At 44.1% G+C, this 11527-nt stretch overlaps 3 protein-coding genes across 6 annotated transcripts in view; 2 read left to right on the forward strand and 1 right to left on the reverse strand.

The window, feature by feature from the left end:
• Positions 1–706: 706 nt before the first annotated feature.
• On the reverse strand, positions 707–3247 carry psmb6 (proteasome 20S subunit beta 6). The gene is made up of 7 exons (XM_058623707.1): positions 3096–3247; positions 2225–2292; positions 2066–2131; positions 1899–1964; positions 1681–1810; positions 1010–1154; positions 707–904 (listed from the first exon to the last, which is right to left on the reverse strand). The coding sequence occupies exons 1-7, from the start codon at positions 3192–3194 to the stop codon at positions 777–779; spliced, it is 702 nt and encodes a 233-aa protein (XP_058479690.1). The 5' UTR covers positions 3195–3247; the 3' UTR covers positions 707–776.
• Positions 3248–3307: 60 nt separating this feature from the next.
• trappc1 (trafficking protein particle complex subunit 1) lies at positions 3308–5063 on the forward strand. Of its 2 annotated transcripts, none has more exons than XM_058623715.1 (5): positions 3308–3450; positions 4038–4136; positions 4224–4294; positions 4385–4523; positions 4800–5063. In XM_058623715.1, exons 2-5 carry the CDS (start codon positions 4038–4040, stop codon positions 4926–4928), a joined length of 438 nt encoding a protein of 145 aa, XP_058479698.1. In that variant the 5' UTR covers positions 3308–3450; the 3' UTR covers positions 4929–5063. The 2 variants fall into 2 exon arrangements, with proteins under 2 accessions (XP_058479698.1, XP_058479700.1); XM_058623717.1 differs by lacking the exon at positions 3308–3450 and adding an exon at positions 3452–3543.
• A 677-nt stretch (positions 5064–5740) lies between these two features.
• The window catches only part of LOC131455843 (voltage-gated potassium channel subunit beta-3-like), a 10073-nt gene continuing 4286 nt past the window's right edge, over positions 5741–11527 (forward strand). Inside the window, exons 1-4 of one of the 3 annotated variants that reach the window (XM_058623679.1) lie at positions 5741–5904; positions 5986–6274; positions 11296–11339; positions 11446–11483. In XM_058623679.1, the coding sequence (XP_058479662.1) occupies positions 6021–6274; positions 11296–11339; positions 11446–11483 (336 nt within the window). In that variant the 5' untranslated portion in view covers positions 5741–5904; positions 5986–6020. Of the gene's footprint in view, positions 6275–8910; positions 9481–11295; positions 11340–11445; positions 11484–11527 lie in introns of those variants that run through there. The other 2 variants (XM_058623678.1, XM_058623680.1) reach the window with 2 other exon arrangements.

The raw sequence follows: 11527 nt of genomic DNA on the forward strand, positions 1-11527 counted from the left end.
AGTGTCAACTGTCCTTCTTTGTTTCCTTCCCTTCCCCCGTTGTCCACTTGATCCTCTTGTCTTCAGGACTCTCCAGAACCCTGCAGGTCCACGTCTTCACGTTCTTAAATGTCTCCTGTTAACAGGAAGTTGAGACAGAGACAGGGGCACACTCGTTTGTCACCACCTGCTGGACACTGTGAGAATTACACACGCACTGATTTATTGAAAACACTAACACTTATTGAAGCCCTTTGTTGTCTCCTGCAGTCAAAATCCCATCATGCATTTCCTTTATGAAGATTCTCAACCCCCCCCCCCCCAAGTACTACATTACCCACAATTCTCTTGTGTAACAGCAGCATCTGATTGGTGGAGCTGTATCGACCCAAAACTGTAACATTAACAAGGTTTCAGATAGAGCAGAGGATTGTGGGTTGTGTAGTTCTTTCGCTCTTTAATAAAGGTCCAGTCTGTAAAATTTAAGTTAAATTACTTTCATTTGGCAGAAATACTGATAAAAATATTAGATAAATAAGATAAAATATTTTTATTTTACAACAAATTATAGAATTTAGCAGATTATCAAGCACTAAAACAACTACAATAAGATTAAATCGCTAAAATTGCTTCCAAAGTCCAAGTTTCTGCTTAGCGACAACTGACAGGAAGTTAAGGAGCTTGCTAATATTTTAGGGGAAGTTGCAAGACACGAACACGTGAAAACTCCAGATTCAAAAACCTTTATTAACAACAACAAAATAGACAAGGTGACACCGCACTGCATGTGTGTGCACTCAGTGTGTTGAGAAGCGAGGCAGCTCGTTCCCCAGAATGACTCGTCTCTCCACGCCCTCCTCGGAAATGCTCGCCAGTCTGACCACGCCCCCGCTGGAGCCGTCCCTCTCCATCGCCAGAGACAGAGCTGAGGACACACGGGTGAGAGACACACGGTGTGAATATGGCAGTGACAGTGTCGCAGCTCCCAGCATGCCTTGCAGCAGTAGTAGTGGTGGTAACAGTAATGTACCTGTGGCAGTGAGCTCCATACACTTGTCTTTGGTCATTCCTGGTTTGTAGTTTGAGTCCATGAAGCCGTAGATGTAGGTGCTGCCGCTGCCGCCAACTGACACGGGCTGTCTCACCAACATCCCACCAATGGGGACGCAGTACACCTGAGACAGAGAGACTTCCATGATTTACTTATGCCAGGAGAGACAACGCCATCTAGTGTCCACACAGACAAATGCAGTCGTAGGCCACGTCCAGACGGAAACAGCATCAAACGTAAACAGGTTTAGGTGAATATGAATACTTGTTTGTTTTTTTGTCAGAGAGGCGTTCCGTCCACAGTGACAGCGTTTGAGGGGACCGCTGGTCTCGCGTTATTTTGCTGTCTACGCGTTTCCACGTAGACAGCAAATACACTACTTTACGAAAACGATGTATGTGTATTCACATAAACCTGTTTCTGTGTGGACCGGCCCTCAGTGTATGGCTGTCTCCATGTGTGTATTCATTGTGTGTGTGTGTCTGTGTTTGGTGTGAGTTTTGTCTGGGCCCTACAACTTTTAAGGACTTTTCCAGGGTTAAGAACTGGTTTTAGGGTTAGTGTTAGGTTTGGGATGGTTAAAGTTAGGGTGTGTCCTCACTAAGATATAAAAACAGGTTGTGTGTGTGTGTGAGTGAGTGTGTATATACCTGTCCCCCCTTCCTTTTGTCCCATCCGGCCACCAGTATCCCAGCAGTCAGTTCTTCTCTGTAGCGGTAGCAGCTCGCTTTGAACAGATTGGCCGCCGTCTCCACCAGTGGGGGCTCGTCCAGCTCAATGCTGTGGGGGCGGGGACAGCAATTAACCAACACTGACTGGACTGGACAGTGAGGCTGTCAATCAAACATGGCAGTGTTCCTGTGTGTACCTGTGGAAGCCCAGCTGGTAGGTGACGACGTCGGCGATGGCCTGAGTGTCAGCAGCTGATCCAGACCTGCGACGTGGACACAGCGTCAAACACACATTCAGTGATAAGCTAACAATGCGCTAACTACACGCCGCTTCTATTCCCCGATCCGTGATAACGTCACTGACCTGCAGCAGTAGATCCGCTCATGGATTTGAGTCAGTTTGTCTGTGACTCTGTTGGCGATGTAGGCCCTAATGGACGGACAGACAGACAGAGACAGGTTAAACGTTATACTTGAACTTTATACAGAACCACGAGTGAGTAAGTCACTACGTTTCACTCACCCTGTGGTTGTGCGAGAGTCTGCACCGATGACCACGCCTCCGTCGTACTCCACCGCCATGATGGTGGTCTGACAGACAGAGACACACATTAATGCTGCAGTATTTATAACTGCGTTCAACAGAACACATGGACAGTAAACTGTGATTTTGCTTAAGTTTCTCCTCGCAGATATGATGGTTGGATGGCTATCGCTGCCCACCACCAATAAATTCCACAAAGAAGAAAAATATGTCATGGTTAACACTGCCTCGGGCTGGTAATACGTGGTATACGTAAAAGTGTTTTTTGTGTTTGTACCATTCCCATTGTTGTACAGATGTGATGATTCGGTCAACCATCTAATGGACTGCAGTGAGTCCTTCATGTAGAGGGCTGCTAAGTGGGATGATGCAGATCGATTATTTTAGTATGATAAATTTAATTGCGACACATTTACTTGAAAAACTTTTTTATTTTGATGAAACGTTTCATGTGTTTAACTCCTCGTGCCGGTTTCACTCGCAAAAACGCTAATGTTTCTAGACTAAATCCGTTTCCAATTGTGTCTATAACTGACAGTGACTATAAAGTATAAACATTGGCATCAATAATACGTAGCTCATTCCGCCACTGAGTTCACAGGCCGCTTGCCTCATGTAATTTACGGCTTCTGTTCCAACCTTTCCGCCGGGACTGGACCCGAGTCAGTTCCTTTCCTCCTCCTTTAAGCCCGAACTTTGTTAAAACTATGGACCAGAATTAGCGTTAGCCGTTGTTAGCTGCCAAGGAACTGCTGTCTCATTCAGCCGCTTTTTGCTCTTAAAACACTTCTCATCGCGGCAGAACGTGTCCCGTGTCGGTCCGCTCCGGTTCACCATCATTCGAACTCACCCCGGTGCTGACTTCCTGACTGGCCCATTCTGGAACCAGTTCGTTTTTAGCAGAAACTCGCTGCACGAAGTCCGGCATCATCGTTGCTGTTGCCGCCATCTTGTCTCTATCTGTGGTTGGAATGACGACGAGATGCCAGATTTACGCAGTCAGTGAGGTTTGCTGGATACAAACAAAATCAAAGACAGATGCGTATCATTGTCTGTGTCATTTGTCACGCACGGGATTCAATAAAATCCGCATTCCACGTTTCAACGTCTTAAATATAATTGTATCACACTGCATAAAGAGTTGTGGTCTGGCACGTCAGCGGACACCTCTGTAGCGGGGGTCTTACTAGCAACAGGAAGAGAAGGTAAACACGACAGGTCACATTACAATTGTTTGATAAACTTAATTTTTCGCGTGTTACTTGTCAAAATTTCACTCCACATTGTTTCTTAACCAAGTGGCTCAACATTATATGTGATACATTTAGTTGTAAAGTATGTATTATTAGATATTTGGTTGATTTGTTGACCGTGTGGTGGCGTTTTAACCCGACCGGAGAACCAGACTCCGTCTAGAAATGTAATAATTATCATTCCGGGATTTAAAATTGAAGAATAGAGATAGAGGCGTGCGTGTTACAAAGCCCATTAAAATATGTCGTCATACAATATTTAATTCGGCGCAAACAGGGAACACCTAGCTGTATTTTTGCTTGAAAAAAAACCCCGATTGCTTGTGTTGATGGTTTGTAAACGGGTTAATTATGTTAAGTAGGTTGAGTTTTTAAATACGTGACCGATATGTGTGCTAATTTCTTAGATATGATGCTGGTGATATCCACGTGATTACATTTAATGCAAAAAAATGGCCTTTGCTCCAAATAATATTTGATATTCTCCTACATTGTGTGTTATCTCCTTTTATTTTTACTATTAATTATTATTATTTCAGATGACCGTCCATAACTTGTACATATTTGATCGGAATGGAAACTGTCTCTATTACAACGAGTGGAACCGAAAGAAGCAGGCGGGAATCTCGAAAGATGAGGTGATGTAAATAAATGTTTACAGAAGAAAGATGAATGCAACCTAATAAAAATACTAAAGCCGTTCATCTCTCTCCTTGTCTTCTCAGGAGTATAAGCTGATGTACGGGATGCTGTTCTCCATCCGCTCATTCGTCAGTAAAATGTCTCCTCTGGACATGTATCCTTTTTTATTTTGTCTATATCTACCCGTCTCTGTGTCCACTCGTCTCTCTGGCTCTGTTGTCCTTAGCAGCCGGCATTTTCTCAGGAAGGACGGTTTCCTCTCCTTTCAGACCAGCAAGTATCGTCTTCATTACTACGAGACTCCCACTGGACTAAAGTTTGTCATGAACACAGACCTGTCGGTGTCCAACGCCAGAGAGACACTGCAGCACATCTACAGCAATGTAAGACACACACACACACACACACACACACACACACACGGTGAGGCTTACTTTTGACGGACAGAAAATAAACATTTGTAAATGAGAGCAGATTTGGATTTTTTTATTTTTTATTAAATAATTATGTCTTTTTTTTCTGCATGGTTATTTTATTAATGTGGACAAACATTGGCAGATTTTTTATAACAGAAACTGAGACTCTTATTTTGAAATCCATGGTGGTATTTTATTTTTGAAAACAGCTCATCATTGTTTACATAATTGTGTGTGTTTCAGCTCTACGTGGAGTACATAGTGAAGAACCCTGTGTGTGTGTTGGGCAACACTTTGGACAGTGAACTGTTCAGCAGCCGATTGGACGCTTTCATCAGAGCTCTGCCGTATTACAGTCCCCGCGCCGCCTGATGCACACGTACACACACACACGTACACACAGTGATGTATTTATTTGTTTGTGTTTTTGTATCTTCACCCCGAGTGTAAACATGACTCGGCAGAAGAACTCGACCATTGAATTAAACTGATGTTTGTGACTCTGTACTGTTTTTGTTCTCGTCAGTTTGTAAACTGCTGAGTCGACATTAACCAAATGTGCGCTGGTCAACACTCGCTAACAGCTGGAGTCGCCACCTGTGTCCTCGTCGCGTCCTTTGTCTCGTCAGTGGGCTTTTGTGTCCGTGTCAGATTTGAGTCAAGTCCTCAATAGGGAAAGGTGGGACGGGAAACTGTCTCTGTCGCCTGAGAAGGGGGAGGGGCTCAAAGTACACCTGTGGTCACAAACGGGTGACCATTTCCATTTAAGGGGGGACATCTGTATAAACTGGGGACATTTAATATTTAAAGATAAGTACAGGCATTTATTGTACAAAGTACCAACTGAATGGGGACATTTTTACAACGTGAGTACATTTATTGTACACAGATGACGCTAAATGGGGACATTTTTACAACGTGAGGACATTTATTGTGCAAAGATGACACTGAAGAGGGACATTTTACCAAAGTGAGTACATTTAATGTATAAAGTAGACACATGAAAGTAGGGACAATTATCCAAAATGGGGACATTAAAGGTGAGGTAACGTGTTTTAAGTCTCTTTATTGTTGGGCCTTCACTCTTGTGTCTCATCTGTTTTTTGTTGTTTTTTTTAGTTTGGGGTCAGGGACAGTGTTATGTCAGTGAGGCTTAAAACATCTGTCCTCAGTTATTTGCAGCTGCAGGTTGTTAATCCTGTCCTCATTAGTGTTAGAGGACAGACATAATATCTGGGCGGTGATTGGTCAGATTAAACCAACAGGATTAAATTACAGCTGTGCCGAGACGCGGACAAAAGAAGGTGGACAGACTGTGTGGATGACAGGAGTCGGGCGTCCTCGACAGGTATGACCGCGGAGCCGTGAGACACTTTGTCCTCGCTGTCTTGTCTCGCTGCACCTCTGTCACCTTCAGCAATGTTCGCAGGACGGGCGTCGGCAGCAGGGGCCGCTGTCGGGCCAATGGTGACAGGAAAAGGCGGGAAGTTCTCGGTGGAGGAGCTGTACGGGTTCACCAAGAAGCCAAAGGTGAAAAAGGGGACTTCTGGGAAAACTGACAAAGGCGACAACGGGAAGAAAGGTGCGAAGGAGAGGGAGGAGTCTGCGCTGGCATTTCAGATCCTGGAGGCGGCGAGGAGGCTGATGGAGAGACGGGGGCTCGAGAACTTCCTGCAGGTGTGTGGCGTCGCCATGGAGCAGAGTCACATGACCTACAGGTGAGACGGGTGAGCTATTCACAGGTTGACCTGTAGGTGTCACCTGTGCTGAGCACTGGTTAAAACCCTGGCGAGTGATTGTTCATTGTGTGTCAGCAGCTTGTAATGATGCTCACTGACCACTAGAGGGCAGCGAAGCACTGCGGAACACAGACAACACATTGCTGATATATTTTGAATTAGCAGGAAGTTTGTAACTACACAACAAAAAAACTAAAAAACAGCAACACAATAAAAATGTATATAAGGAAACAAAAACACTATAAAATAAACAACATAAAAGACAACATATGAGAAGACGTAATGTGTGTGTGTGCCAATACCTGATCAATAAGTCAATAAACTGATGATGTTTCACAAACAGCACTGACCAGACTCTGAAAAAAAAACCAATAGAACAATAAGACAATGAAGCTTTAAATTCACAACAAAGTCCATGTAGAAAATTGACAATGTTGATATCACGCCGCCTCCATCGCTGACACAAAAACTGACCACACGAGGCAGCAGTGGACCAGCAGCTCCCGTGTCCCACTGAGCTAAAAAACGCTAATTATCTCTTTGGTGTGGGAGAGCGTCCTGGTTTGCAAACAGCCACACAAACCGTGTCCTCTGGCTCTGTGGAGGATGGTGGCGTGAACACAGTGAAATGACGTGACGCGTAAACGTTGATATTCTCATCTCAAACGGAACAAATGATGTGAAGGCGTCATTTGTTCGTCCCAGGGTCTCTTTGTGCAGCTACTGCTCTAATCCACATTAGTGACACCATACCTTTGGCCTGAGGCGTCTCACTGTGTGTGTGTGTGTGTGTGTGTGTACAGAGCAAGGAGACATGCAGCACTTAGTGGGGGAGGGTGGGAAACATTCACATCTCCGATTCTTTTTTTGATGTGGGTTTATTTTTATGATCATCACATTTTTCAAGGAAACACAGATTTTAGCTGCTTAACAACATCAACATCTAAACACAGTCTCAAGATATCGGAGACTTAAGCTAACGATTTTTAGCTAACGGCACTTTTGTCGTATTTGTTTTCACTTACACGCATAACACTTTCATTTTCAACCGTAGACACGCTGCTACGCTGTTTGTGTGCACAAAATATCAATATTTGTTCTTTGTGCTCCTTCACTCGTTCTTCACGCTCCCTCACTCGTTCTTTGCACTCCCTCACTTGTTCTTTGGGCTCCCTGATTTGTTCTGTGCACTCCCTCACTTGTTCTTTGGGCTCCCTGATTTATTCTTTGCACTCCCTCACTTGTTCTTTGCACTCCCTGATTTGTTCTTTGCGCTCCCTCACTCGTTCTTTGCGCTCCCTGATTTGTTGTTTGCGCTCCCTCACTTGTTCTTCACGCTCCCTCACTCGTTCTTTGCGCTCCCTCACTCGTTCTTTGCAGTCTCTCACTCGTTCTGCACTCTCTGATTTGTTTTTTGCGCTCCCTCACTCGTTCTTTGCACTCTCTCACTTGTTCTTTTGGCTCCCTGATTTGTTCTTTGCACTTCCTCACCCGTTCTTTGCGCTCCCTCTCTTGTTCTTCCCACTCCCTCACTCATTCTTTCGGTACCCTCACTTGTTCTTCACACTCCCTCACTTATTCTTTCAGTACCCTCACTTGTTCTTCACACTCCCTCACTTATTCTTTCAGTACCCTCACTTGTTCTTCACACTCCCTCACTTATTCTTTGCGCTCCCTCACTTGCTCTTTGCACTCCCTGATTTGTTCTTTGCGCCATTGGTTTTTTGTTTGTGGGCGGGCCTTAGGAAGCTGCCTGCTGATTGGCTACGGAGTATTGGAGTGACAGCTCAACGGACCAGAAGTCATCACAGGCTTGGAGTCACTGTCCGTCTGGAACTCGTTCCCCAAGGTTTCCTTATCGACATCTGACAAGCTTCTAACGTTTGTCAGATTATAAACGTTAGATACTTACAATTATTTTGTCGGATGTCGACGGGGAACGACTTCAAGACGGACAGAGACTCCAAGCCCGTGAAAAGTGTCATTTGAAAATATTGACACAAATCTAATTCCACAGAGGTTCAGTGGACTTTGAGTTGCTAAATAACATTCAATAAAGTTCAAGAGAGCTACAGCAGGACTATGAGAAGTGGATAGTTGGTTGGGTCTGACACCCCGTACGTCATCATTTGCCTGATTTGAATACATTTTTCCGGAACTTTGTGCTGCGGTGGAAACGCAAACCACACGGGTTCCCAGGAATTGTTTTCCCTTGGTAAATAAGTTCCTGGGAATGTTGGTGGAAACGGGGGGCTAATTTCTCGTCCCGGGACACGCTTGTGTCCACGGCTTTGTCCGATTTCTCAACTGAGACGACCGAACCTCGACTTCCGAGTTCCAATGTAAATGGAACGCGGGTTTTCTTCCTCTCTCCTGTTTTTAAATTCAAACACTTGGACGTGATAAAGTCTCGCCGGTGCTAGAATCAAACACAGTCTGTCTCTCGCTCTCTTTGTCTGACAAGTGCTCACTCGCCCAGTGTGCAGCCAACTAGCTCAGAGTGGAGGGGGGGAGGGGGAGGGGCCTTCTCTCTCTCTCTCTCTCTCTCTCTCTCTCTCTCTCTCTCTCTCTCTCTCTCTCTCTCTCTCTCTCTCTCTCACTCCCTTGGGCAGCAGTACAGTCCAGAGCTCGGACGCTCACTTCTATCATTCCTCTCATTCTCTCTGCTCTCTGTCCACCTCGCTCGTCCCATCTCCTCTCCTGTGGACAGACGCGGGGACGCTTGTCTTCATCACTCGTCCTCCAGTTGTGGGACAGTTGACAGTTGACAAACTACTGTGTGTGTGTGTGTGTTGTGATCAGCTGACTGATTTGAGCTGACATCCCACTCATGAATTCTTTCCGACGTTACCACGGTGACCGACGACCTTGGTGGCAGCGGCGGTTTCCACATCATGTTTTGAGACTTTAGAGGGCATCTTACTTGGCTACGTAAACGAAAAAAAAGGAAAAAACTTTGTTGCCATAGTGACCAGGATGCAGGTGTCCATTGCGTGTAACATGGGAGGCGGCGGCGCGGTGAGCGAGCACCCGCTGAAGGAGCGACGGGCGGCGGTGGCGGCGAACACCAACAGCGCCCTCGTGTGTCAGTCAAAGGTCAGGTCCGAGTCATCGGGCAGACACACCCTGCTAGGCCACGCCCACATGAAGGAGGCCCTTGGGCGTCATGGCAACATGAAGTACAGGTGAGAGAGAGAGTGAGAGTAAGTGAGAGTAACAAAGAGAAAGAGAGAGTTGGTCACATGACCAGACAGGTGCAGTGTGTTGACTCAAGGTCATATTTCATGTGTGTGTCAGTGTGTGTGTGTGAGTGAGGACATCTGAGCCTCTTAACAGTCAGCTTTATTGATTGACTCTCAGGTATTGATTATATATTGATGACTGACTGATTGTGACTTTTGATGACTCAGCTTAAATATTTATGGTGATATTTGGTCTCGGACGATCAGAAAAGTCAAGAGTCAGTTCTCCTTTAGTTTAAGATTAGTTTGTAGTTCAAGTTTAGAGAAGATTTAAGATTAAGTACTAGGTTTGGGTTTAAGTTTAGTTTTGTTTGGATTTTTTTATTCAAGTTTTGATTTTACAGTTCACTGTTGATTTCAGATCAACTTAACTTTATGTTTGGTTTAACTTAGTTTTGTTTAGATTTGAATTTATGTTTAGCATAGATTTAAGATCAAGTTTAGTTTAATTTTAGTTTGTATGTTTAGTTCAATTGTAATGTAGTATAAATAAACGTTATGTTGAGTGTTGATTTAAGATTACGTTCAGTTTAGTTTCGATTGAGTTTAGATTTGGTTTCAGTTAAGTTTGTGTGGATTTTAGTTCAGGTTAACACACAACAGTGTTGATTAAAGATTAAGTTAAGATTAGTTTAACTTTAGTTTGTTTTACATTTAAGTTCAAGTTTAGATAGATTCAGATTAAGTTTAATGAAGATTTAAGATTGAGTTTATGTTTGGTCTAAATTAAGTTCAAGTTTAGTTCGATTTTACTTCAAATTTTGAAGTTAGAACATAGATTTACGATTAAGTTTCGTTAAATACTTAACGAAACTTAAGTTTCGTTAAGTATAACTTTAGTATTGTTTAAATTAAGATTGTTCAATAAGTAATTTGTTTTTTGTTTATATTTTAATTTAGTTTGGGTTTGTTTAGATTTTGCTTGATTCTGTTGTGTTTTTTCATTTCAGTTTAAATTTGTTCAGTCGAGGTTTAATTGAGATTTAAGCCAAGTTTATATTCTTTTTCATCGACTGTGTGTGTGTGACAGGATGTTGTTTTCGGCAGACAAAGACTGTTCTCTAAACGTTAAGGACGCAGATGACCTTGAGTGCGTGCGGGCGATGGTTCACTCGGGGGAAAACGGACGTGTGGACGTGTGGACTTTGGACCAAACGTTAAATTTATGTCTCTGTCTGAGGACGCACTGTAAAAAAAAAAAAAAAATAGCCGCTGGTATTTTTAGCTGCTGTCAGTGTGTTTGATGCTGCTGTCACACACACACACACGCACACACACAGCCTCTTCTTTCATTCCAACACTGTATTTTCTGTGTGTGTGTGTGTGTGTTTGTGTGTGTGTGTGTGTGTTAATTAAAAGCAGATGTTTTCATTACTCTCTTCTCTAATCCCACTTCTGCTGCTGCTGCTGCTGACACGTGATTGGTCGACAGATGATTGGTTTATCTGTCACGTGATTGGTCAGAGACCAACACTGTGAGCTCCCATCATGCTCAGCGGGGACACTAAGAAGTAAAGAAGACTCAGCTTGTCGTGATCAACGAGAGTATTGATCACGTGATTACACGTGTGTCGTTGTTGTCTCGAAGGGGGAGGAGTCTGTTCACGTGGGGTTACAACTCTTGTGTTTTTGTTACTGCCCCCCTGTGGTCAACATGTGTCTCTGCAACGCTCTCTCAGTAACGACGCCACACTGCGTAATTGATTATGGATTTAATTGATTGATTGATTGATTGATTGATTTGATTTTTTTTTACAGGAATCTTGGGAAATCTGGACTGAGAGTGTCCTGTTTGGGCCTGGGTGAGCGCTGCACACACACACACGCATACACACACACACACACACACACACACACACACGCGCATGCACACACACACACACACTGATGTTGTTTATCTCCTCACAGGAACATGGGTGACGTTTGGCTCTCAGATCTCTGATGAGGTACAGTGTGTGTGTGAAGAAGAAGAATCTGGTCCAAATTTGGA

This window comes from Solea solea, chromosome 3 (genome assembly GCF_958295425.1).
Source record: "Solea solea chromosome 3, fSolSol10.1, whole genome shotgun sequence".
Taxonomy (NCBI): Eukaryota; Metazoa; Chordata; class Actinopteri; order Pleuronectiformes; family Soleidae; genus Solea; species Solea solea.

Coding starts and splice junctions, on each gene's coding strand:
- trappc1 (XM_058623715.1), top strand. CDS start 4,038: ATGACCGTCCATAACTTGTACATATTTGATCGGAATGGAAACTGTCTC. Junction 4,137..4,223: donor CGGGAATCTCGAAAGATGAG/GTGATGTAAATA, acceptor TTGTCTTCTCAG/GAGTATAAGCTGATGTACGG. Junction 4,524..4,799: donor TGCAGCACATCTACAGCAAT/GTAAGACACACA, acceptor TGTGTGTTTCAG/CTCTACGTGGAGTACATAGT.
- psmb6 (XM_058623707.1), bottom strand. CDS start 3,194: ATGGCGGCAACAGCAACGATGATGCCGGACTTCGTGCAGCGAGTTTCT. Junction 1,811..1,898: donor TACCAGCTGGGCTTCCACAG/GTACACACAGGA, acceptor CCGCCCCCACAG/CATTGAGCTGGACGAGCCCC. Junction 1,155..1,680: donor ACAAAAGGAAGGGGGGACAG/GTATATACACAC, acceptor TCTCTGTCTCAG/GTGTACTGCGTCCCCATTGG.